The following is a 27,540-nucleotide window of genomic DNA, read 5'->3' on the forward strand; positions in this document are numbered from 1 at the left end:
GAGACCCTATACCATTTCTGACAAATGGCAGTCCAATCTCTTCTTGAAAGTGATGGAGCTCTATACAGTTTATTTTTATTTTAAAGGCTAACATGGTTGTCCATCTTATAAACCACAACCCTGAGCAATTCAAAGTGAGATCAATAAAATAGAAAAAGTAAAACAACATTAGACTAACTGCAATGCTAAACCTTATAGCATACTGCAAGGTACCTTTAAAGGACTACACTGCAATAACTATGACATTGCACCAGATTCTACTGATTAAGAAGAAATGGCCGAGTGCAATAGGAGTGATTGTGCAAAGGTGGTTTTTAGCTTCATAGCTGCCACCAGCAAATGTAGTAAGAATGGAAAAACAAGAGAACTGTCAAAATCTCCTGCTGTTTAATAGATAATAGTAACCCCACCCAAAACTGCAGAAACAACAATATCCATGCTCAGTTTTTATCAACCAACAATACTTATACTTGTCTGGTTTAATTTCAGGCTGATTTATCATATAGCCCATTATCAGGATTAGGCAATGTGAAGTAAATAATAAAGAGCAATAGGGCTAGAAGATATTAGCATGAAGTTCCCTCTACAGTTTCATGAAATGTTGAACAACATTTTCCCAGCACTACCTTCTAAACCAGGGGTATCAAACTCAAGGTCTGGGAGCCAGATTTGGCCTGTGGGGATACATAGATCTGGCCCATGGGGCTGCCCTGGAAATAGTGAAGGACCGGCCCGCAGTGCCTCTGCCAATGAAAACAGAGCTTGCAAGGGCTGCGCATGGCCCTCTCAAGCTCCATTTTTGCTGGCAGAGGTTTGCAGAATACTATTCCAGCTGAAAATGGAGCTCGCGAGGGCACACGTGCCCCTCTGAGCTCCATTTTCACTGGCAGAGGGTTGTAGGAGGCCATTGCAGCCAAAAATGGCTCTCAGGAGCCAGTTTTCTCTGGTAGAGCACTCAGACCACCACAGGTGCTCCCCAACACAAGTGGTGTCATACTGGACATGCCCACCCAAGCCATGCCTACCCCAGCCCCCCGAGGTCAAACACAACCCTGATGCATCCCTCAATGAAATCGAGTTTGACACCCCTGTTCTAGACACACCTAAAGGGTTGATCAGACAATGTTAAAATGATGCCCATGGCTCAATCTCACCAGACAACCCAGGAAGATATTATTGTTGATGGTACTAAAAACAACCAGAAGCCCAGGAAAATTAGTATAATTGTACTCCCTCGCCCAGTTTTCAACATAGGAAGTCTATAAATACCAAACAATTTCAACACAAGATCCTAGCCTTTTTAAAGGGAATCCAGAAAGTCAATATTACTCAGTATTATTCAGACACACCTGGAGCTAGGAGGCCATAATCTTCTAATCAGTTTTCCAAAAAAAGAAGCATTATATATATCCCCAGGTTAATAAAGCTTTTTCTCCAATAAAGGGTTTATTACTGCCTTCTATAGGTAGAGAGAACACATCCCTAAAAGAAGAACATATTGAACACATATCTTAACCATGGAACCAATCCTGTCCTGATCAAATTGATTTCCAAAAGGGGCAAGAGGAAAATGAAGAGGTGATAGACATCATCTCACTGCATATCTGTGTACGTTCTTTGGAAGAATAAGCAGAACCATTAATTGCTAAATTTATATTCTGTGATCTGTCCCAGTTTGAAGTCCAAGTTAGGATAGAGCCAACTGATTTTACCTGATGACAATTGTTTATGAGCAGTACTGACCTGGTTGCTTTCATTAACATTTTAGCAGAGATACTGAACTATATGGAACAGCTATGCCATCCAGCAAAAGGGCCAAAAAAATAAGCAACCTTTACTGCTCTATTACAGTATAATAAAAGTGGCTCTTTAGCAAACCAAGATATAATTTAGCTCATTAAGAGGAAAGAAAGTTTCAGAACAATAATAGAAATCATCCCCAAGGGTATCAAATGTTCTTATTAGCAAACAATGTAGAAAATTCCTTAAGAATATTGAGGAAAACATCCATTAGGTGCCTGAACAGCAGCATAATAACTAGTCCTGCAATTTGCAGAGCTTCATATTGGTTGTCAGTGTAAAATTGAGATTCTAATTTGAATGTGATGAACAAGATAATTGTTCAATATATGAAGAATATTTATATTCTTTATATTTAATTATTCTAAGTTATTATACAAAATAATATAACATCATGCTTCATTTGTGTTCTTTGACCTGAATTTGCCAACTTTGAGAGTGCAGGACTGAGAAAGTCACCCAGAGACCAAATGCTGACTTCAGCTTGAAAAGGGTTGCAGATTCCCAGCGGTGCATGACTGGAATATGGGAAAGGCTGTTTGATAGTACCCAGGGGTGGGATCCAACAGGGTTAACTACCAGTTTGGTCATTTACGAGGTTCAGTGATTTACGATGTGCTTCCCTGCACGCTGCCGGCGCACCTGTAAATCGTCATCAGCATGCTGCGTGCAGAGAAGCAGCCTTTCAAAAAGCCCCTTTTTCCTGCTTTTTTAACTGAAGCTGTGCCTCGCACGGCAGCTGAAGTTGAAAAAATCAGGAAATAAAGGTCAGGTAAGAGCCCAGGTGAGTGGGTGGGCAAAAACTGGTTCTATGTCTGCTGCTCTTCAGAGCTACCGGTTCTACAGAGGTGGACAGAACCGGTAGAAAGCCACCCCTGATAGTACCTATGATTGAACTACATGAGGGGAGAGGGGAGAAAATGCATAGATACATAAGAGAATATTGCAGATAGAAGATACGATTCTAGTTTGAAAAGTCTTGTTAGATAGGTAGTTAACGTGCAAGTCTACTGGAAGATGTTTGACCACGATTAACCTGTGCTCCCTCTCTCTCTTCAGATAATGAGGCTGTAACTACTCTATGCATGATATTTTGCTGTTCTCTTTAATTTCAACCTCAAAAGAAAACAATGTTATTTTTAAAAACAGTGCTCCCTTTTGAGAGGCCTCGGTTTTGTTTTCATACATGAAATCGGCAGCAGCTTCTGCAAAAGTAAGGGTTCAGCACTGAGACTGAAGGAAGGATTGAAGAACAGGATTTATTCCCAACTTCTGTATATAATAGACAAAGGATGAGTTTTAGCAAGCTGCAAGTGACAGCAGGTGCTTTTTAGGAATGCTTTCATTGTCCAGCAACATTTAGCTTCCTCATGTGTATTTTGGCAGACAAGTATGCAGTTATGTGTTAGGAAACAGCAAACCAATCACATATCTTAGTTCAAACTTTATACAAAGTACGATTGGAAAAAAAAGTAATAAACCAATGAAAAACCTATAAATGTTTTTAAATTTAAAACAATTCATGTTTTAACAAGATGGATTTGCTCATCATACTAAACCATAAATAACAAATTCCATTATTGCTTCTTGTGCCATAATGGTCAATATTTTTACAAACTGAACTTAAACATAACCATCACAGAGTTTGATAGCTATTCTCAGTTCACTTACCAGTATAGTAAGAGCTGTACATTCTGATACCTATACAGTGGAATCTTGGGTCACAAACACTCCTGTTCACAATCAAATCAGGTTCCAACCAAAAAATCTACCCAATTTTAGAATCGGGTCACGATTCAAAAATCAGATGGCAAAAAAACCTGGCTGCAGGTTCCCTTGCTGTGGCAATTTCCCCTTCTGTGCATATGCAGTCCGTCCGTGCATGTGCAGTCGGTCGTGCTTCTGGTCACGACCAAATCGGATTGCAACTGAACAGATTAGTCGCAATCTGAGGTTCCACTGTACTTGATTGTAAACTTTTAACCAAAATAGTAGCTCCTTTGAATATAGACATTGTAATAGAAATGTATAAAAACATTTCATTTCATAGCTCATGTAGTTTTTTATTTCAAACATTTTACATTAAAACATGATGAAAAAATGTGCTAATGGAGCATAGAAAGGAATTGATAATTCAAGAACTGCAACACATACCTTACACTTTACATGTTGTTAGATTCAAATTTAGAATCTAATTTAGAAATTAAAAAGTATAAAATAGTTCACCTGTACAAGAAGTTTCAAAACATTGATTATCACTGTTTTATTAAAGAAAGCAATTTTCCTTATTTACTTTCTTTTATTAAATAAAGCAGTTTTGTTCATAAAACAAAAAAGATAAAACATAAAACACACACACATGCATTAGTGAAAGCAAGGTAATGAAATCATGCCCCAGAATATATCTATGGACTTTATTAGCCATTTCTTGACAATTAAAAATAGAAACAAAGAAAAGGATCCAAATCCCCAATGTCTTTTCTTTTTTTTTATTTGTTATTGTTGCCTCTTTGATCACAGATGTTTTTAATTAAAAAAAAAAAAAAGGCCCAGGGCCATGGGCAGCCTTAAAAACATCCTTTTTGGTGGTCCTTGGTATTACCTCTGACCATGATTGATGAAAATTCAAAGTGGTTTCCTGCCATATTGAGGTGAGAAAGAATGAGACATTGTAATGTAAGCTCTGGAATAGTCATCTATTCAAAACAAAACAAAAACAACATTCCTGAATTCTCCTTTCTCATGTCACCCATCCAAATTTCTGACAGCTGGTCACTCATGGCCCCCAAAATATTGCTGACTGCAAGCTTAAAGATTATGTACTGGAAGAAGAGAATGTGTATGCCAAATGTGCTCAGAATTAGGAATAGTAGCAACTGAGTTAGAAACTAGTATAATTATTTGTTCACATTGAAAACATGCACAGCTCACATTTCGTACCATATTCCTCTGGCATCTGGCCAGTCACGGGCCATTCCAGCACATGTTAACAAAGGGGAAACTGGCTTATCAAATAGGAAATGGTCCTGGAGACCAGCATAATTCAAGGCAGAGGGAAAGAAAAGAAAAAGAAAAAAGTTGAATTATAATGATGAATCAGTTCACAGAGGTGAAGAGTGCAGAAAAATAATACTTGTTTTTTTCCCCTGGAAATAAAAGACTGTGTTTCCAATATAGATGACTATGTTTTTAATTTCATGTAGTTTTAAGGTTTTGTAAAGCATTAATAGAAAGAAACTATTAAAGTATTAAAAGTATTTTAAAATAAAATTAAATTATGCTTAATACATTTAAATTCAACATAGAGTTAAATTAACTTTAAGGAATCATAAAATAAGATTTGAGTCATACCTGCTGCTTTTACTTAATATTTAATTAATCAATACTCACAAATAAGACACAAGGCTTATTAAAATAACAATAGAAATAAAAAACTAATTTATTCTAATCTTTTTATATTGCTTTTGCTGATTAATTCTGCTCTTCCTTTCTGTTTAATCCTCAATTACAACTCAGTTTTGTTTTATGTGTACTTACAAGTCTGTTCATTAACACATTTCCTAAGTGTTCTTAGGATTGCAGTGTATTTGCATTTTATCTTTACATTTATTTTTAACCCTCATTTTACCCAGGCCCTCACATAAATATTTTTAAATCAATGAATTATGAATTCTTGCATACTTTCTAGAGTTATCTGAGGGTATGATATTATTTTCAGAATTCCACAAATAAAAGAGTTATGTTAGTGTGAATATATATTTGCATGTGTTTAATATTGCTTGGATCTTGTCAGAATGCATAATTTGCTTATATTGTGATGAGGGGGAAGAAAAATCAATTACAGCTGGAAAATGTTGATTGATTGATATTCAACAGGCAAGGAATAGTTTGTTATATTCTAGTGTGGTGAAGAAAATAAATCTAACCAACAAAATGAAGACTCTGTTTTCTCCTGATCTTTTAAACATGACAGGGTGAATACCAGCTCTTCTCTTTGTCTAATCCTATCAAAACCAAATTAACCTGCTTGCCCCAGAGTAACTCTCTTACCTAACCAGCCTAACCAACTTTGGTTGATCTCAGAAAATCCAAGCAGAATTATTGTAGAACCTCAGGAAAACTCAGAATTATAAACAAAACTGGGAAACTGAAAGGCCCAGAAGAATGCAAGGACAGTTACTTCCATGTCCTCATAACCATGTCCATGTAATCTCCAGGAGTTACTTCAGGAAAGACTCTTCACATTGTTAGTCATAGCCTTCTTACCTATGCTCAGGTTTGGCATTAAACTTACATCAATTAGCTGTTGTTGCTCCTTTTCAGACATAGTTGTCAAGCTATAATATTTTCCAGCAAGGTCTCGTTTCAGCCCAGACAAGGCAGTGACAACAACGTTTTCAACAGCTCTTCTCTCTGCCCTGGAGCAGGCGGGAGGGAGGCTCAGGCCACGAACACTTCGTCCCGTGCGTACACGGGAGGATAAAACATAACGCTCATCAAATTGTCCTTGGGCAATCTGTCCAAAATCAAAGAGTTTGAAAATATATTGAGACAGTTGTGAATTATACCCAAGGATACTCAGGATCAGCCTCAGATATTTTGGTGAGAAAGAACCCTAATCCTTATCTCAGCCAGTTGTGTGGTATCAAGATTAGCAAGTTAAAACAGTCAATATGGAAACCATGATCATTGTCAAAGCCCTGGCCCCAATTTTACAGGGATTATGGCATGTGTAAAAGGAGCAGACTTCAATTTTGGAGCTGTATCCGCATCTTAATTCCACCCCCTTTCTTTGCAGATACCTTGTTTTCTGTTTTACAAATACACATATACAAATACACAGAATACACATCCTGACACGAAATAAATGCAGCAAGAATACCAATATTATTTGTAACTCAGGGAAAAGCTCTGAAGTGGCTGGACAGCAATATGGAGAAACGTGGCTTTAGATTTTGAAGTGAAGGAACAAATCTGGGAAATAAAGCAAGTAGAATCTAAGAGTATTTCAGTCAGAAATTTAGTAGGGTGTTGTTGTTTTTCATTTTAAACCTGGGAAAAGTGTGTAACTATCCAGAATAAAGGTACTTGTATACTTTATATAACTGCAAAATATGCATGTCATATCTCCCATATGAATTACCTCCTATCCCATAGCAGCTTTGGGACAGATGGCACAATAAAAACACACAGTGCAGATACATGTGGGTTATACTGTTTACAGAGCTAAGAGGACACTCGCTGAGTATCCTATAGTTGCTTTAATGTAGCACATATTTTTGTTAGTTTGTTAAGGGAGTTTTATTTGGTTTGGCTTGTGGTATGTTTTATTTGGTCCTATCCATCTAAGCTGTCGTAAAATAATTTTTGAGAAGGTAGTACTGAAATACTATTATCAACCATAATATTCTTTTACTGCTATTCTCAAACCAGTTTTCTTCAGTTTTTTTTCCCCCTCTTTAAGACTTAAGTTAGGTCCTACCTTTGAAGAATCCAAGTCAGTACGATGCTTCATTAGTTTGGGGTCATATCCATTATGTCTTACTTTGATAACAGGATCAAAAATCTCAGCAAATACCTGTCAAGTCAATAAAGTATATTACTTTGTATTTAGTTTCCCCCCCCATGCGATTTATTTTTATTTTTTAATCATTTATTTTGTAGATTATTTATTTTGTTCAGGCTATCTATGCTCATAAATCAGTCTGAAGAAATGCCCAAAATTCTCAATAATATAAAACCACCGCACACATTGTTAATTTTCTTGGTACTTCTTTGAATAATTTTTAACAAATTGCAGTTTGCCTTCCTGAACAAGATCCTCAAGCATACTGTAGTGGTATCTCAGCTCCAGGAATTCTACAATGTATTGATTAGCTAGCCTCATTTATATTTTGGCTTCAAGCATTTTGGGAAAATAAAACTTTGACCACCCTGATAGGTGATTGATGCAGGACCTAGACTTGGGGATGAGGGGGAAATTCTTGGGTGGTTTACTTTGTAGTCTGAATGCTGTATTGAACCATTGACCATCTTCTAGATCAATGTTTCTTAAAATATGGACACAGGGTCCCCAAGATCCTGTCAGGGGTCCACCAAATCAAAATTATTTGCCAGCCTATGCTGAAAAGTAATACACTAATCCCATCAAACAATAATGAGAAGTGTTAGAAGCAGTGAATGCATCAGTTTTAATTTTTAATATAATTAATATTAATAAATATAATTCATACAAACAAAAGCTGTTTTGGGGTCCTCCATAATTTTTGAAAATGGGAAGGAATCTGGAGTCAAAAACAAGTTTAAGAAATGCTTTTGGTATTCCATACCTAAAATATCACAGAGCATGTTTAAATAGAAAGGAAGATATTTGCCAAACAAGATTCCAAGGTTGTTCTTGGAACTACTAAACAAAGGCAAAAACTAAAAGACCCATTATCACATTTTAAGAGGGTTCACTGTGGTTACTTTGTTCAAGTTTAATAAGAAATAAATGAGAAAGGGCAGGGCACAATGAGCTGTAATGTGCCAAAGAAAATTTTATTGTTTAATAAATTTCCCAGACACTTTAAGACCCCTCTTTCTTCCATTGCATTGATTTAATAAGGAGAAAAAAATAGAGGAACACTCACAGTAGGTTTGCCACCTTTTCCTAGTCTCTATAAAACTTTGGAAACATTTGTTTTGAAAATCTACAGAAATTATTTATTTCCTCCTGTTTCTGGGGAGCAGTGCAAGCTCTGCTATGGAACTTTTGGCAAAGAGAAGTTTTATCTGATCACTCTGTTATATACTTCAGGCAAACCCAGGAGACACTGGGCTGCCTCTGCTTATTTTATTCTGCCAAACACTAAAGTGTTGGATTCTGTTATTATGTGACGATAATAAATAAAATAAGAGTCTATTGTTCTTATTCTGGACCCAGAAAATTAGTGCATAAATATTTTAAGAGGATTCTTTATTAAAAATGCATGCATACATACATACATACATATACATATACATATACATATACATATACATATACATATACATATACATATACATATACATATACATATACATATATGTACTGCTTAACCAACCAAGACACACATTAAGACTGAACTATGCACCCTGACTAAAGTACTGACAGCCAACGGCTTCCACAAAAGCAAAATCACCAGCTTGATCCACAAAAACACACTGAAACATAATAGAGACCCAGAAGATGAACAGACCTATGGAACAGCTGTCCTGCCCTACATAAGAGGTACTACAGACAAAATTAGTAAGGTACTACACAGACATCACATCAGGACTGCCTTCAAAACAGACAGAAAAATAGCAGCCATCCTTAGCAACCCCAAAGATAAAATTGACCTGGAAAACCAAGGCATATACGAAGTCCCCTGTGCATCATGCCCGGCCACATACATTGGACAGACCAATAGAAGAATAAGCACCCGCCTGGATGAACACAAAATGCAGTCAAAAAGCTGGAACACACTTCCTCACTAGTCCAACACATGGAAGCCACAGGTCATAGCATCAACTTCAATGGCACCAAAACCCTGGCCACTATAGAAAACCCTAATCACAGAATCATCAGAGAAGCCATAGAGATTGAAAAAGACCAGAAAGCATGAATAGAAGAGATGATTCCACCAGGCTGTCAATCATTTGGAAGCCTGCACTCACAAACAAAAAATCTCCACACCACAAGCCAGGCAAACACCTGGGCACAAACAGATCCCCCTGATACCTCCAGCTCAAACACATCCCAACCAGGCACCCAGATGAAACCCAGCTTCCTAACTAATGATAGCCGTCCATTTACCCGAAGCCAAGCTGCACTAAAGGCCTCCATTAAAGCAACACAATGCTGCCAGCCAATCAAGATACAAAAAGAGCCAAAAAACAGACAGAAGATATTAGAGACACCAATCAAGCAGAACACAGCAAACTCCGAGACCAATAAACACAGACCAAGACTCCCAACCAATCAGGATGAAGAAAAACCATTCTGGCACAGCAATAGGCTGCCCCAAATTCAAATCTGAAACCACTGTAAAGTCTGACTCACAGACGGACACAATACAGAAGCCTGATGATGGCAGATGAGATTCTGCTGAAACGTTGCTACAACTTTAAAAGAACAACTACAATGACGTGGGAAAATACCGAACCAAGCCGAACACCATACATGTAAGTACCGCGAAAACTTAAGAAAACATATATATATATATATATATATATATATATATATATATATATATATATATATATATATATATATATATATATATATATATATATATACACACGTATGGCCTTCAACTTTGTTCGGGTGTTTTCCCACGTCATTATAGTTGTGCTTTTAAAGTTGTAGCAACGCTTTCAGCAGAATCTCATCTGCCATCATCAGGCTTCTGTATCCGTCTGTGAGTCAGACTTTACAGTGGTTTCAGATTTAAATGGGGCAGCCTATTGCTGTGCCAGAATGGTTTTTTCTTCATCCTGATTGGTTGGGAGTCTTGGTCTGTGTTTATTGGTCTCGGAGTTTGCTGTGTTCTGCTTGATTGGTGTCTCTAATATCTTCTGTCTGTTTTTGGCTCTTGTTGTATCTTGATTGGCTGGCAGCATTGTGTTACTTTATTGGAGGTCTTTAGTGCAGCTTCCGGTAAATGGACGGCTATCATTAGTTAGGAAGCTGGGTTTCATCTGGGTGCCTGGTTGGGATGTGTTTGAGCTGGAGGTATCAGGGGATCTGTTTGTGCCCAGGTGTTTGCCTGACTTGTGGTGTGGAGATTTTTGTTTGTGAGTGCAGGCTTCCAAATGATTGACAGCCTGGTGGAATCATCTCTTCTGTTCATGCTTTCTGGTCTTTTTCAATCTCTATGGCTTCTCTGATGATTCTGTGGCTGGAATTTTCTATAGTGGCTAGGGTTTTGGTGCCATTGAAGTTGATGCTATGACCTGTGGCTTCCATGTGTTGGACTAGTGAGGAAGTGTGTTCCAGCTTTTTGACTGCATTTTTGTGTTCATCCAGGCGGGTGCTTATTCTTCTATTGGTCTGTCCAATGTATGTGGCCGGGCATGATGCACAGGGACTTCGCGATATGCCTTGGTTTTCCAGGTCAATTTTGTCTTTGGGGTTTCTGAGGATGGCTGCTATTTTTCTGTCTGTTTTGAAGGAAGTCTTGATGTGGTGTCTGTATAGTATCTTACAAATTTTGTCTGTAGTGCCTCTTATGTAGGGCAGGACAGCTGTTCCATGGGTCTGTTCATCTTCTGGGTCTCTATTATGTCTCAGTGTGTTGTTGTGGATCAAGTTGGTGATTTTGCTTTTGTGAAGCCGTTGGCTGTCAATATTTTAGTCAGGGTGCATAGTTCAGTCTTAATGTGTGTCTTGTCTGCCAGGCGTTTGGTTCTAGTAATTAGTGTTTTAGCCACGGAGTTTATCTGTGCTGGGTGGTGGTGGGATTGGGCGTTGAGGTAGCGGTTGGTGTGTGTTTTCTTCTGGTATATGGTGTGTCCTAGTGTGCCATCTGTTTTTTGTAGATTAGTACATCTAGGAATGGTAGTTGTTTGTTTGTTTCTGTTTCCATGGTGAACTTGATTTTGGGGTGTGCGCTGTTTAGGTGTGTTAGGAAATTGTTTAGGTTTTCTTGTCCATGGGGCCAAATCACGAATGTGTCATCGATGTATCTTAACCATAGTTTGGGTTTGAGGTGGCATTGGCCAGGGCTCTGGATTGAATTCTTCCATGAACAGGTTTGCAATGACAGGTGACAGTGGTGATCCCATGGGGGCTGCTTCTATTTGTTTGTATCTTTGTCCTTTGTATATGAAATATGTGTTGGTTAAGCAGTGTTCTATTAGTTCCATGAGGTGTTTAGCTGGTTGGTATTTATTTTTGATGATTTCAAGGGTCTCTTTTATCGGGACTTGAGTGAATAGTGAAACCACGTCAAAACTTACAAGCAGATCTTCTTGCTCCACGTGTAGATCTTTGATCATTTCCAAGAAGTGGTATGAGTTTTGTACATGAGAAACTGCTGTTTCAGCATGGGGCTGTAGCTCTTTTGCTAGGTGTTTACAAGTTGTGAGTTGTTTTATCTTGTCCCAAAGTAGAGGAGGACCTCCAATTCCTACGCAGCTGCAGAGATAACAATACTACACCAACCTGCTTCAAATTAAAATTTCATCAAAGCACAGCAGCCACTAAACGTATCCTGAAAAGAACTGAAATGGCTCTACTAAGGAACGAGCTCCACAGTAAGAGATTCCAATTAGATCAGTTAAACAAAGATTTGCTAGCACTACACCTGGAATTGAGCAGCAAAATCCACCCTCTACTTTGGGACAAGATAAAACAACTCACAACTTGGAGATCAGAATCTGCAAGCACTTACAAACAGGCAAAGCTCTTGAAAAAATTAAAGAAATTAGAACATGACAAGAAAACCCCCAACAACTCACAACAATACCTGAAACAATTAGTGTACAATGTTTCCAACAGAGAACTCACCAAAACAGAAACAGAAGTCCTAACCAAAGGATTCAACTATGCTATAGCACCCCAAAAATCCCCACAGAATCCATCATATGTGCAGTAGAATCCAGCCTAACTAAATTAAATACAGATGAAGCTGATAAAATAAGACACCAAGTTACCAACATCCTATGCACAAGCAAACCACCAAAAAGCAACTTACAGCAAAATGAAATTAAAGCGCTACAAACCCTGAAAAGAGACAGCAGCATAATCATCCTCCCAGCAGATAAAGGGAATGCCACTGTAGTAATGGACAGAAAAGACTATGAAACAAAATTGACAGACCTACTTCAAGACTCCACATACAAACCCATAAACACAGACCCAACCACATATCTGGAAAAATTAACCAAGAAGAAAATTATAACCAGCCACATAAGCAAAGAGATCCAACACACGATCATACCCAGAGAAATCTTCCAGATGCCCCAAACTATACAGCCTCCCAAAAATACACAAAGAAGGCATACCTCTCAGACCCATAGTCAGCTCCAGAGGAGCACCACTACAAAACCTAGCTAAACACCTAGCAAAGAGCTACAGCCCCATGCTGAAACAGCAGCTTCTCATGTACAAAACTCATACCACTTCTTGGAAATGATCAAAGATCTACACGTGGAGCAAGAAGATCTGCTTGTAAGTTTTGACGTGGTTTCACTATTCACTCAAGTCCCGATAAAGAGACCCTTGAAATCATCAAAAATAAATACCAACCAGCTAAACACCTCATGGAACTAACAGAACACTGCTTAACCAACACATATTTCATATACAAAGGACAAAGATACAAACAAATAGAAGGAGCCCCATGGGATCACCACTGTCACCTGTCATTGCAAACCTGTTCATGGAAGAATTCGAATCCAGAGCCCTGGCCAATGTCACCCTCAAACCCAAACTATGGTTAAGATACATCGATGACACATTCGTGATTTGGCCCCATGGACAAGAAAACCTAAACAATTTCCTAACACACCTAAACAGCGCACACCCCAAAATCAAGTTCACCATGGAAACAGAAACAAACAAACAACTACCATTCCTAGATGTACTAATCTACAAAAAACAGATGGCACACTAGGACACACCATATACCAGAAGAAAACACACACCAACCGCTACCTCAACGCCCAATCCCACCACCACCCAGCACAGATAAACTCCGTGGCTAAAACACTAATTACTAGAACCAAACGCCTGGCAGACAAGACACACATTAAGACTGAACTATGCACCTGACTAAAATATTGACAGCCAACGGCTTCCACAAAAGCAAAATCACCAACTTGATCCACAACAACACACTGAGACATAATAGAGACCCAGAAGATGAACAGACCCATGGAACAGCTGTCCTGCCCTACATAAGAGGCACTACAGACAAAATTTGTAAGATACTATACAGACACCACATCAAGACTTCCTTCAAAACAGACAGAAAAATAGCAGCCATCCTCAGAAACCCCAAAGACAAAATTGACCTGGAAAACCAAGGCATATACGAAGTCCCCTGTGCATCATGCCCGGCCACATACATTGGACAGACCAATAGAAGAATAAGCACCCGCCTGGATGAACACAAAAATGCAGTCAAAAAGCTGGAACACACTTCCTCACTAGTCCAACACATGGAAGCCACAGGTCATAGCATCAACTTCAATGGCACCAAAACCCTAGCCACTATAGAAAATTCCAGCCACAGAATCATCAGAGAAGCCATAGAGATTGAAAAAGACCAGAAAGCATGAACAGAAGAGATGATTCCACCAGGCTGTCAATCATTTGGAAGCCTGCACTCACAAACAAAAAATCTCCACACCACAAGCCAGGCAAACACCTGGGCACAAACAGATCCCCCTGATACCTCCAGCTCAAACACATCCCAACCAGGCACCCAGATGAAACCCAGCTTCCTAACTAATGATAGCCGTCCATTTACCCGAAGCCAAGCTGCACTAAAGACCTCCAATAAAGTAACACAATGCTGCCAGCCAATCAAGATACAACAAGAGCCAAAAACAGACAGAAGATATTAGAGACACCAATCAAGCAGAACACAGCAAACTCCGAGACCAATAAACACAGACCAAGACTCCCAACCAATCAGGATGAAGAAAAAACCATTCTGGCACAGCAATAGGCTGCCCCAAATTTAAATCTGAAACCACTGTAAAGTCTGACTCACAGACGGACACAATACAGAAGCCTGATGATGGCAGATGAGATTCTGCTGAAACGTTGCTACAACTTTAAAAGCACAACTATAATGACGTGGGAAAACACCGAACAAAGTTGAAGGCCATACATGTAAGTACCCATGAAAACTTAAGAAAAAAAATATATATATATATATACATGTATATATATATATACAGGCTTCCATCTAGATTTTGTGATGCCTCCTCCTGTGTCCTGTTAAACTAAGTATATTGATACAAGCTTGTATTATCAAGGTATTGAAATCTCAGCTTTTCGTTTGGACACTGGTTGTCCATTATTTAATAATCTAACTGTCTATAGAAAATGCATAATAATGTGGATATTTACATAGCTGATCTTTCATGTGACAGTAAAGTAAAGGTAAAGGTTCCCCTCGCACATATGTGCTAGTCGTTTTCTGCTCTAGGGAGCGGTGCTCAAAGCTGAAGAACCAGCCACTGTCCGAAGACGTCTCTGTGATCATGTGGCTGAACACTGAAGGTGCACGCATGTGAGAGTAGCTGGATACTTTTACAATTAGACTTTTGTTTCAATTCATTGACAAGGGGCTCATTTTTAAGCTGAGCAGACAAGTCAGCTACTGGAAGCCAATACATGTTGCCTTCTGTTGGAAGAAATGTACATCTGGGTTCAGTTCCAAGTGGGGAGAAAGACACTGGAAACATGGAGGCTGCTTGGAAGGATGGTTTAATGGTGAAGCAGAACTATCAAGCACATGTCATTCTGGGTAGATGACCACATGGAGTGGAGAGTGAGATAAATTTATACCCTCTCTTGGGACTTGCAAGAAATGTATTGTATTGGTTGTCAGACTCACAGGGGGCTATGCGGGGTCCAGCTAACCTTGTGTTCTCTGTGTCCCAGGCTTGGTTGAATCTTGATGGGTGATGAGGTAATGAAGAGGGTTATGTTCTGAAAGGGTGTTGGGCAATTCCTATTATGGATTAATGACTTTGTCCTGGTTTGGATCTTGAGTGAGGGCTAATCCTATCACCCTGGAGCTGAAGGCCTTTTGTCTTGTAGATATGATGGCCCAGTCTTTCTGGGGCTATTAACAAAGGTGGGGGCTCCTTTCCAAGAGCATGTTTCTCCCTTTCTCATCTAGGAAGGTATAATATTCTGCCTTTTTAATATTTCCTAGAATAATTCTTCTAGGGGAGGGGTGGGTGCTAACTTTCTACCCTTCTGTGCTGCATTTTTATTATCCAAGACATGGTTATGCAGAGTATGTCTTTTATGCTGTTTTTTCCCCCACTAAATTTCACCCAGAGAGATTTAAAAAAAAAAAAAATCCAGCAAACTTCCCCAAAGACAAAAACAAAATACCAGGATTAATCCCATGGCTTGAATTTTGTGCTGACCTCCTTGTCTTCCTAAAAAGCTGCCTATTTGCGATGCATCCATCATTCTCTAATGTTTTTATGAAATAAATGAAGATGTCGAAGAAACCCTGTGATATGATACAAACTGTTTCACCTCATAGGATTCTTCATCTCCTGCGACCATGCCCACTGTTTTAATGAAAGGGTGTCCAGGATTATCAACACCAGTTTGGATGCACTGATCCAGTGTGTAGCCTCCGGGGGTCATCTTATCCCTCAGTTTGGCATAGATGTTTGGAGTGAGGCACTCCGCCATGCAGTTGTTATGTTTGCGAAGATCAGGGTAGTCTGCACTGAGTAGAAAGAAATTTAAAGCTTCAGTATTGAGCAGGAAATGCTTGTTTCCACTTATCACTTCATTAATAGAAACAGTGGCATTCAATCAGCATAGGGGTTCCCAAACTTGGCAACTTTAAAACTACTTTAAAGCTATGCTGGCTGAGGAATTCTGGTAGTTGACATCCACAAGTTTTTAAAGTTGCCAAGTTTGGAGACCTCTGAATCAGCACCCTACTATTCTACAAGTCTTGGATGCCTTTAAGAATGAAAAGCAATCTGTATATTTTCCAATGATTTTGATAGTTTAAGAAAAACAGCAGAAGAGTTATCAGATGGGCATTTATGATTTGTAAGAGAAACAAACCTAACAGTGTAACTTTGGAGTATGCTGGTTTCCAGCTGAAATGGCAGTGTTAGTTTCAGTCAAGAATGGCAGCACTTGGACAGATGGAAAGGGGAAAAATACCTTCAAAATACATATTTGTGTGTTTCTCTTTCACTTCCAGAACAAGATGCATAAACTGAAGAAATAACTGATATGAATAAGTTTTATTATGTCTCTTTACATTTTATTTCTTTATGACATTTCCATCCCATCTTTCTTTTAGGGATACAAGGTAGCTTTAGATGGCTTTTCCGCTGCCAAATTTTATCTTTACATCAGTCTTGCAATATGGATCATAGCAACTGACCCAGAAAGATCCAATGAGCCTTATGGCTGGATGAGATTAGGACCTGGGACTCCCCAGATCTAACCCAACCAAATTAAATATTCAGATATGGATATTTTGCATCCCAATATTACAAATCAGATTTTAACAGAAGAATAGGTTGCCCAATTATTGTACGCCAACCAATCATGAATTAATTCAGTGAAAACAGACCATTTAGCCACTCTCAATCTTACCTGTCCCCTATAATTATTGTAGAGATTAAATAAAGGATATCACTTGGAGAAAAATAGGTTATCAGTGAAATGAATAATACTACCTTTTAATTATTATAAAAGTTTTAGATTAGAATCTAGTATACATTTGTAAGATAGCAGGTCTTATGAAATGTAATAGTATATTTCTAAATAAAGACATTATTCTAATCATATACCTGCATATTGAAGAGAAAGCACGATAGCTTTAATTTATAATAGTAGCATTGGATTTGTGCCAAAATTACTAATCTGAAACAGCCTTTTAAATTCAGCTTCTGATTTCCCATTCATTTCACCTCCTATTCAATATTAATTTTTCTCTACTTGAGTTTTCATCCCCTCAGTTTATGAGTGAGATATTTAGCAACAATTTAAGATTTCACTCTTTTCCATTACTTTATTGGCAAGGTTTTTGGCCTGCCCTATTTTCCACATTCCTAGTTCCCTTTGCATCCTGGGAAATATTTTCCATTCCTCCTGGATTTCTACACCCATTGTCAAATTTCACAGTCACTGTATGTGCTATTCTTTCTGTAAAAAAATAAATTTAAAAACTTTTGAGACTCCTTTCTAATGATAATCATACTCCCCCTTAACCTTACTATACAGAACATTCAACAGAGATTTTTAGATTTTCAAACCAATGTATTTTCAAGTATCTGTATCAAATTATTACCTGGGAGGAAATAATTTCTTATGTCCAAAACTTTCAGCTTTCACATTTTGCTGATTTAAAAAGTATCCAGTAGCCATAGCTCCAGTACTGACTGTTGCAACTAAAACAGCAGTTCTTCGACCAAGCAGGAGACGTGCAAATGCATTAGCCATTTTTTCTCACCTAATCTTTTTGAAAGATGCCCACTGTCAAAAAAAAAAAAAGTGAAAATCAGAGAAATCAGAAGCACATCCTGTAGAACAAACACAGCAAAATATCCATCCAGTCAAACTGCATCCTTTGCAGGACTCTTCTTTCATGGCGGTCAATAATTTTTTAAAAAATAGGGCAATGAAAAAGCTGAAAGTAATTGGAATATGTTATATCTACATTGAATACAATGTAACCATCAGTCTTACCATAATGCAGCAGATTGTATGATGAAAGAAGAATAAGTTGTCAATGATATAATTTATTATAAATCAAGTATTTCATCCAAGGATCAGGAGAGTTACTTCTAAAGTTTTCTACCTCATGTGCCAAAATAGTTGTGTGAGTTTTGGTACAAGACATATTGATATATATTGTAGCAGAAGAATCATGTCAATTGCTGCTCCACCATAGCCAGCACAACTTTTTGGCTGACTCTGAATAATAGCTTCCTGAATTTTCTTGCTGAATTATTACCTGGAACTGGATTAGGAGATGCTAGTCTGCTCTCACCACCAGGATCTTCTTTATAGAGTGGCTTTAGAGGATTTCTGCTCAGCCTCAAAGCTAATAGGTTATAAGACTCCATGGGTTTTATAAAAGGTAATGGTAAAAATTTCCCCTGTAGTTGTGTTTGATTCAAGGTGGCAGTGCTCATATCTGTTTCTTATCCAAGGGAAGTAGCATTGACCAAAGACATTTCCATGGTCATGTGGCCAGCCTGACTATATGCTGAGGTTCAAGGAATGCTGTTCCTTTCCCACTGAAACGGTACCTATTTATCTACTCGCATGCTTTCAAACTGCTACATGGGCAGCAGCTAGGGAAAGTAATGGGAGCTCACCCCTAGCACAGTGCTCAGGTTTCAAAACCTGGCCTGTCAGCTTTCCAGCTGACAAGTTTTGCACCTTTAACTGCTGAACAATTGTGCCCCTTTATGGGCTTTATAGAAATCTATATATTCTATTATTGTTTAAATAATAGAGGAATTGGTGTTGAATGCTACTAGGATACTGTTCATGCTTCCTCTATTCTGCCTTTATCAGGGTCAACAAATGGGCCATGTCTATATGGACTGTTCAGAACCAGTGAATTTGAATGCTCAAAATATGGAAATATTTTAGATTAGCAGCTTTCAGACCCAATTAAGACATGTATATTCCTCCTGTGCAGGTCATCTATCCAAGTAACCCAGACAATTTTTTGTTTGAAACCAGATATGAAACTAGTATTGATTGCCACTCAAAAGTTTCAACTGTTTGTCCTAGAAAATTGCAGAAATTGTAATAATATTTTTTAAAAATCCCTAAGCATTCAGAGGAACAAGCCTTGCTAAAGAAAAGTTGGCATGGATTCTGTAAAGGTAAATTTGATCTCTCCATCAGAATCTTTTTAAATTGATAATGGCTTGGGATGGGTTGTTTACTGTTTAATGCTTCAGATTATGCTAAGCATATTTTGGAGCTTGATCTCTATATGTTGCCAGTCTAAAATAGAGAATACTGTTTGAAACCTCCACTGCACTTAAAAAAATTTCTTCATGATAAAGTAGGTAAATTTGTTCATTACTCTTGGACAAAAGCTTGCAGTATTACATTACATCCAGGGGCAACAATCTAGCATCACAATAAGAGTCTGCTGTAGATTGAAGAAAGAAACAAGGAAAGCAATCTTGAACATATTTTCTTGACCAGAATAATTAAATTAGCTGTTTAGCTGGTCCCAATTTCTCCTCTTTATTTAGTCATCTCTTAGACAGGTTTGCTTAAGGCTTTAGTGAAATTTCATTGTGTTGTGACAGGAAGAGTCCCTTTCTTAAATATAAATCTTTCTAGCCTAGGGTGATTGTCAAGTTCTTGCTTTACTCATACTGTGATGTAACTACTATTTGGTACTTTACTTTGGTTAGAAAAGTTTTTATCTATAAGATTCTGCTGTATTAGAAATGCAATCCATGCTTTTGATATTTCTTTACTTATTACCTATCATGGTGTAGGTCAGCATTGAAGCTTGTGCTTTACCCATATTAAACTTTTTGATATCTGGCTTCCATTAGTTTTCAGGGCAAAGGACATCTGAAAACTAATCAAACTATTTCTGTGTCCTGTGCACACACAATCACATGTCAACATGATCACCAAGAAGAATCACTGACCTATTGAACATAAGAAAAAGTTCCAGGTCAGCAGTTCTTGTAGTTCAATAGAAAATTTGGCTTAAATAAACCTGGAGAAATAAATTGTTCATATCTCTGAGCTACTGGAAATTAATCTAATGTATAATTGTGTCAGAAGAAACCATTAATAAATTGCTATGCTGTAAATGCCCATGTTGTACATTTGAAAATTTAGAAGTAATAAAATATTGCTGAAAATGTTCAGTGATGGAATAAACTAATATTCAATGTTATAATATTCAGCTAAATATTTTAAGATTATTCCTGTATGTTTTCAGTTTATAAATTATTCTAATTATTATTTTATGTAATAATGGATAAAATTAAATGAATATAGTAAGAGCATTATTCCATTTTAATAGTTTGTCCCAAAGATTTTTCAATGCTGTATCATGTGCTAAGCATATGTTGTATAAGTTATAGACTTACTTTATAGCCTATTACCTTTTAAAAAATGCCTACACATATGATCATAGTTCAAGTCTTTCCATGATGATATAATGATAAAATATTAAAATGTGGTAATTTTATCAATAATTTTTCCCAGCCTCATACCTTTAAAACTAGCAGTCAGTGTGTATAATTTTTATTATTATTCTAAAAATAAGGATTGGAGAAAAGTATCATCAGATATTCATAAATTAAGAAAGGAAGATAGGTAAAATATTAGTACTATCTTTTGTGTGTCAATACATTGCATATACAATCTATTTACTGGGATATGGGTGATAGTGTTGTAGTGTCTAGAATAGAATAGAATAGAATAGAATAGAATAGAATAGAATAGAATAGAATAGAATAGAATAGAATGAACATGTTTTGGGTAAAACTGGGTTATAGTTGCATTTGTGGCATACTGGCCAAAAGGCATGTAACCTATCTAATATTATTTTTATTGTTAGTGGGGTTAATGTAGAGGTTAAGACACTGGACTAGAAATTGGGAAAGTTTGAGTCCCATTTTATGCACAAAGTCAGCTGGGTAACCTTATAGAATAGAATAGAATAGAATAGAATAGAATAGAATAGAATAGAATAGAATAGAATAGAATAGAATAGAATAGAATGAACATGTTTTGGGTAAAACTGGGTTATAGTTGCATTTGTGGCATACTGGCCAAAAGGCATGTAACCTATCTAATATTATTTTTATTGTTAGTGGGGTTAATGTAGAGGTTAAGACACTGGACTAGAAATTGGGAAAGTTTGAGTCCCATTTTATGCACAAATCAGCTGGGTAACCTTATAGAATAGAATAGAATAGAATAGAATAGAATAGAATAGAATAGAATAGAATAGAATAGAATAGAATAGAATAGAATAGAATAGAATAGAATTCTTTATTGGCCAAATGTGATTGGACACACAAGGAATTTGTCTTAGTGCAAATGCTTTCATAAAAGAAAAGATACATTTGTCAAGAGTCAAGAATCATAAGGTACAACACTTAATGATAGTCATAGGGTACAATAAGCAATCAAATAATACTAGAAAACAGTCCATATAAATCGTATGTCCAGGATGTGAGGGGTCTGTAAATGTTTTCACAGCTCCCTTTTTGACTCATGCAGTATACAGGTCCTCAATGGAAAGCAGATTGGTAGTAATTGTTTTTTCTGCAGTCCTAATTATCCTTTGAAGTCTGTGTCTGCTCTGTTGGGTTGCAGAACCAAACCATGGTATGTGGGAATGACTTTGGAAGACAGGAGGAAGAATCACAGTTTGGACAATGGTCAGACAAGTTGCAGCTAAGTCCATAGAAGGAATGGAGGCATGGTAAATGTTTTAGAAGGGATACTCCTTAGTTTCTTGGACTGTAAAGGCATGAGATTCTGTTAATGTAACATTACAATACATCTAGAATTAAAACTTCTGCATATGCTTCTTTTCTGCGTTATTTTACAAGGCTGACACCTTGAGCCAATCAGTTCAATCACAGTTCATTAAAGACAATGATGCATAGTGGAGATAAATATCCACAGGGTCATTTTATGAAACTAGATTAGCTATTTCCCTTTTTTATTTTATATTCTGCCTTTCTGTTTTTTAATTTTAATCTCTTCTGCTTACCACTTCTCTCCTTTTTCTATGTTTTCCATGATATTGCTATCTCAAAACATTCTGGGTATATAGAGCCATTTTTAAGACACATTGATTTAAAGATAACACTATAAATAGTCCTTCATGTTTTCAGCAGTGGTGGGATTCAAATTTTTTTACTACTGATTCTGTGGGCGTGGCTTGGTGGGCGTGCTGTGGCTTGGTGGGTGTGGCAGGGGAAGGATACTGCAAAATCTCCATTCCCTCCCCACCATACTAACCTGCTTTCCAGCTCCATTCTCCTGTGGAGAGCAACCAAAGAAGACCCAGCCAATCAGCTGGGATTTGGGAGGCAGAGAATAGATGGGGGCAGGGCCAGTCAGAGGTGGTATTTACCATTCTCCGAACTACTCAAAATTTCCACTACCGGTTCTCCAGAACTGGTCAGAACCTGCTGAATACCACCTCTGGTTTTCAGTAACAAACATCTCAAAGATGATGCAATCCGTATTTTTTTCTTTTAAAAAAAATGCCTCTCAATCCATCTCTAAATGCTTGCTGAAGTGAATAGCACTCTTTTCATAAACTTAAAAAGAAGTAAGTTCAAAAGTATTTTCAGCTGACAGCTCAAGGGCATGAAACTGTTAGAACTGTTTATATTGTTTTCAGGAGAAGAACTGAAATTTAAAGATGAGGAAATTGTCCAGAGCACAAAGTCATTTTGGAAATTTAAATAAGGCACTTTGTTAGCTTCTTGCAAAGTATGGGGGTAGCTGAAGAAAAAAAATGCAGTTCATCATGGACAGTTTTCTTTACAAGTATTTCCAAACCTAAAGAGATTTTATGTATGCATGTTCATACAGAGACACTGAATTTTCTTTTTTTCATATCAAGCAAAGCTTCTTTACTGGGATACTACTGTGCAATGATGCATAGTAGTAACCTAACCTAACCTAACCTAACCTGATTTGTAGTGATATCCATTACTGCAAATACATAATTACAAGAAGCCTATTGTTCAAATAAGATAGCTGGAACTAGTAGTAAAGGAACTAACTTCTAGAATCCAAGACAGGAATGAAGATGGTGCCAAGTTCAGGAGCAGGAACATGGACATTGATTGTTCAGCGTACTGTTTCTCCTATCCTTTACAGATTAATGTGCATTGCAGTTAGCTGTTTTCTTTATTTATTTTTTTACTATAAGCATACTCATAAATTACAATATTATATGAAATACTCCCAGAAAGCACTTTTGATAATATTGCTGAACAGAATGATGGTTTGTCTTTTATTGTGATGTAGCCTGCTGCCCTAAAGTAAAAGTCACGATAGTGCTAATCTGCATAAGAAAAGATGCCCACTCTTTGCATGTACAATTTTTCAACAATTAACACATTTCTTTTTTTATCACTAGCTTTCAGCAGGAAAGGAAGGAAGGAAAATGGGAGAAGAAACGTTGCTCTGATTTCTATAATACTGATGATACCAATTAACCTAAGTTTTTAAATTCAATGTAGAGAAAAGTAAAGTCCTACACTTAGGCAAGAAAAACCAAAAGTACACATATAGACTGGGTGAAACCAGGCTCAATAGCAGTAGCTGTGAGAGGGATCTTGGAGTCTTGGTGGACAACCAGCTAAATATGAGCCAATAGTGTGCAGCAGCAGCCAAAAAAGCTAATGCAATCCTAAATTGTATTAACAGAGGGATACAATCAAGACCAAGGGAAGTACTAATACCACTCTATAAAGCCTTAGTAAGACCACACCTAGAATACTGCATCCAGTTTTGGTCACCACATTATAAAAAAGATGTTGAGACTCTAGAAAAAGTACAGAGAAGAGGATGATTAGGCGACTGGAGACTAAAACATATGAAGAATGGTTACAGGAACTGGGCTTGGCTAGTCTAGTAAAGAGAAGGACCAGGGGAGACATGATAGTGGTCTTCCAATATTTGAGGGGCTGCCACAGCGAGGAAGGGGTCAAGCTATTTTCTAAAGCTCCTGTAGGCCAGACAAGGAATAACAGATGGAAACTGAACAAGGAGAGATTTAACCTGGAAATAAGGAGAAACTTTCTGACAGTGAGAACAATTAACCAATGGAACAGCTTGCCCTTGGAAGTTGTGGGAGCGCCATCACTTGAGACATCTGTTATCAAATAGAACAGAACTAACAGAGTTGGAAGGGACCTTGGAGGTCTTCTAGTCCAACCCCCATTCAAGCAGGAAGCCCTATACCATTTCAGACAAATTGTTGTCCAATCTCTTCATAAAAACTTCCAGTATTGAAGCGCCCACAACTTTTGGAGGCAAGCCATTCCACTGATTAATTGTTCTCACGGTCAGGAAATTTCTCCTTAGTTCTAGGTTTCTCCTCTATTTGATTAGTTTTCATCCAATGTTTCTTGTTCTGCCTTCAGGTGCTTTGGAGAATAGATTGTCCCCTTCTTCTTTGTGGCAGCCTCTCAAATATTGGAAAACTGCTATTATGTCATTCCTAGCCCTTCTTTTCAATGACTTCTAATGATTTCATTCCTTCAAATGATTTCTAATGTATGAAATGTTAGATATCCTTGCCCCTTTCACACACTTTAGAAAGAATCACACACATATTGAAAAATAGAGAAAGAGAAATTATATATATCAATCAAGTAAGCAAGCTCTTGTTTTCTCCGTATGCACTACATGTAGACAATCCACATAAAAATGGTTTCAAAGACATTCTGTACATTTATTCTGTACATTTCTCAGTGTTTCATACATTTCTTCCTGTACTATTCAAGGTCAAAGCCAAGTGGGAAAAACAGCCTTTTCAAAACTGAGCTCTGTTTCAAAAATGAGTATAGTTTGACAAAATATTTTGTAATTGTAATAATCACAAAATAGCTTAAAGATTGAAGTACAGAAAGCTGCTTGTCTTTGAGTTAAGCCATGGGTCCTTAGAGTTCAATACTATGTATGAGTCTTCTCCAACATGATGCCCTCTGGATGATCATATTAGTACAACAGATGTTGTAATTTAACTCAACTTGATGGCATCCAGAAAGGGAATGTCTTGCCTACTTTGCTGGGCATCCCATTTCCAAAATTTCAAGCAGAATTCTTTCCTTAGCTCTATTTCAAATTATGTTAATTATTAGACTTTCTGTTGGTTTTAGTCAAAACATAAAGTGATGTGGCTGAAACATTCAGGCTGACTAAGACAATTATAGTTACTAAGCACAAGTTCCTTTAACTACTTTAAAATACTTGTATTTTTTTTAAAATCAATATAACATATTTTTCATCAGGATTTATGGGATGCCCATTCTAAAGACGAAACAACTGGTTTCATGTCAATGTAATTTGCAGAGAATGCAGCTGATGGAACAAAGCACAATGCTTTCATTTTGTACATTGATTTCAAAAGCTGCCCCTGGAACTAATTTGTTCCTGTGACCTTTCAGGCTGATGCTGATTGCCGCAAAAGAGAAATGAAAACTTTGAGCAAATTTAATTGCTTTTTTCTCCGTAACATTTTTAATTTGACTCTGAGAGAAAAAGTTAAAGAAATTGAAAGCAACATGGCAAGTAACATATTAGAAAACATTCATCTTTCTCTAGCCTTTTTTTAACTATTATCCATGTTTTCATGTACCTATTTCTTGTTAATTTTGAACAAAAAAATACGTTCAGGTGCCTGTGCTAAAAATTTAATAGAGGCTACTTCAAAAAGTTTGGGAAACAAGTATGGAAATAATAACTCCCATATGCCACCAAAAGTAACTTTTAAATCAGAGGTTACTCTCTGTCTCTCAAAGAAATTAAGTTGCTGAAAAATATTTATAGGACTTTACATTATTGAGAGAGCAATTAAGAGAAGAGAAGTACAACAGGACATTCTAAATATCACTCTTATATCAAGGAAGATCCAACACATGACCAGCGAAGTTAGCTTGGCCCCCTTACTATTTTACTTGAGAGGTCATCAGTGTCAAATCTCATTTTCTGTTTTAGATAGGGTGCCAAGCCTTGCAATCTGAGCTTCACATATCACATAAATTGGACTGCACAGTTCTTACTGTGGACCAAGCAGTGAAATTCTTTATTCCTTTCCCCATTTGCTGATCTCAATATCCCCCATTTGTTATTTAAGCAGACACACACAAAATCCTCTTATGGCTTTCACCAGGAATTTCTAAACTGACCTTGAATTGTCATCTCCTATATTGGGAATATTTTCCAGGACATTTGTTCGTTCAGATTCTGTGTGCGGTGGTGTCAAATTAAGCACGCTGCATTTACAAACTGCATGTCAAATGATACGTCATTTAAAGGAATGTGCCAGAGAAATAATTGGTGATATTTTTTGTTGTCTATGTTTGCTTTTCTTCTCTTTAACATTAAGAAGTGTGAGAAGCTAGGTTTTCTACTGAGCTGTCAAGAGTTTAGGGCTGAAAATTGCAACCAAGCAAAATTTAACTTATTCTAATCTCCAGGATCTGATTATATTATTATGGCTTTTTAAAAAATGGATAAAATAAAATTCATAAAGCAATGGTCTCTATAGAAGGCTAATTTGAAAAGATATAGAGCATGCCAGCCAAAAATAAGTCAGTATACCAAGCACCTTTCCTCTAGTAATAAAACATCTATAATAATATTTCAATCTCTCTTGTTAATGGAAGATATTTACCCTGACATTTTTAAATTGCCTACTCAACAGATTGTCTATAGAAACATTATTGCTATTTGCATACAACAAATTTGACATTCAAGTATTTAACTTATTTGTTTCAGGATCACTATTTAGAATAGAAACACGATGGTATTCACCAGTTTTCTGCACAGTTATGCAAATGATTGAATATGATCTCTTCCAAGTCTTCAATTAGCATCATTTTGACTTCATTTTTAAAATAACCCTGCTATTTGAAATGTCACAGCAATGGTAAATAAAAAGTTGCAAACACAACTGACCTTGAAGCTGAAGTGACACAAGTCCTGTATGCCAGCAGCCAGGAAGTGTAAAGGAAACTCAAGTTTGTGTGGCAGCAAAATTACAGATCACATGAGAAGCAAAGTGAAAGATGAAGAATGGGGAGGGACAACCGAGGAGAAAGATATGATTAACCATTCAGGTATTTGAAAAACATTTGACCATAGAGCTGACACTATGTCCTTGAAAGCACAATGATTTGTTGGGCATCTTTTGTGCTCTTATTATTAAATAATTTCATCTAGCTTTCTGTAATGGTTTTTGTACTTAAAATAAAATATCAAGCTGACACTCCCAAATCCCAAACAGTGTCAATCTTTAATCTCTA

The 27,540-nt window shown here is 37.2% G+C and overlaps 1 protein-coding gene across 4 annotated transcripts in view; it reads right to left on the reverse strand.

Annotated features, from left to right (window-relative positions):
• CKMT2 (creatine kinase, mitochondrial 2) overlaps window positions 1-27,332 on the reverse strand; it is a 33,978-nt gene extending 6,646 nt beyond the window's left edge. Inside the window, exons 1-7 of one of the 4 annotated variants that reach the window (XM_087958212.1) lie at window positions 27,194-27,244; window positions 19,997-20,169; window positions 17,826-18,010; window positions 16,037-16,235; window positions 7,283-7,378; window positions 6,095-6,316; window positions 4,732-4,826 (exon numbers count right to left, since the gene is read on the reverse strand). In XM_087958212.1, the coding sequence (XP_087814338.1) occupies window positions 4,732-4,826; window positions 6,095-6,316; window positions 7,283-7,378; window positions 16,037-16,235; window positions 17,826-17,977 (764 nt within the window). In that variant the 5' untranslated portion in view covers window positions 17,978-18,010; window positions 19,997-20,169; window positions 27,194-27,244. Of the gene's footprint in view, window positions 1-4,731; window positions 4,827-6,094; window positions 6,317-7,282; window positions 7,379-16,036; window positions 16,236-17,825; window positions 18,011-19,996; window positions 20,170-27,193 lie in introns of all 4 variants that reach the window. The other 3 variants (XM_087958213.1, XM_087958211.1, XM_026671941.2) reach the window with 3 other exon arrangements.
• Between the last annotated feature and the right edge of the window lie 208 nt (window positions 27,333-27,540).

The sequence above is a fragment of the Notechis scutatus genome, chromosome 2 (assembly GCF_049901735.1).
Source record: "Notechis scutatus isolate UNSWTSFEM ecotype Mainland chromosome 2, rNotScu1.2, whole genome shotgun sequence".
Lineage (NCBI taxonomy): Eukaryota > Metazoa > Chordata > Lepidosauria > Squamata > Elapidae > Notechis > Notechis scutatus.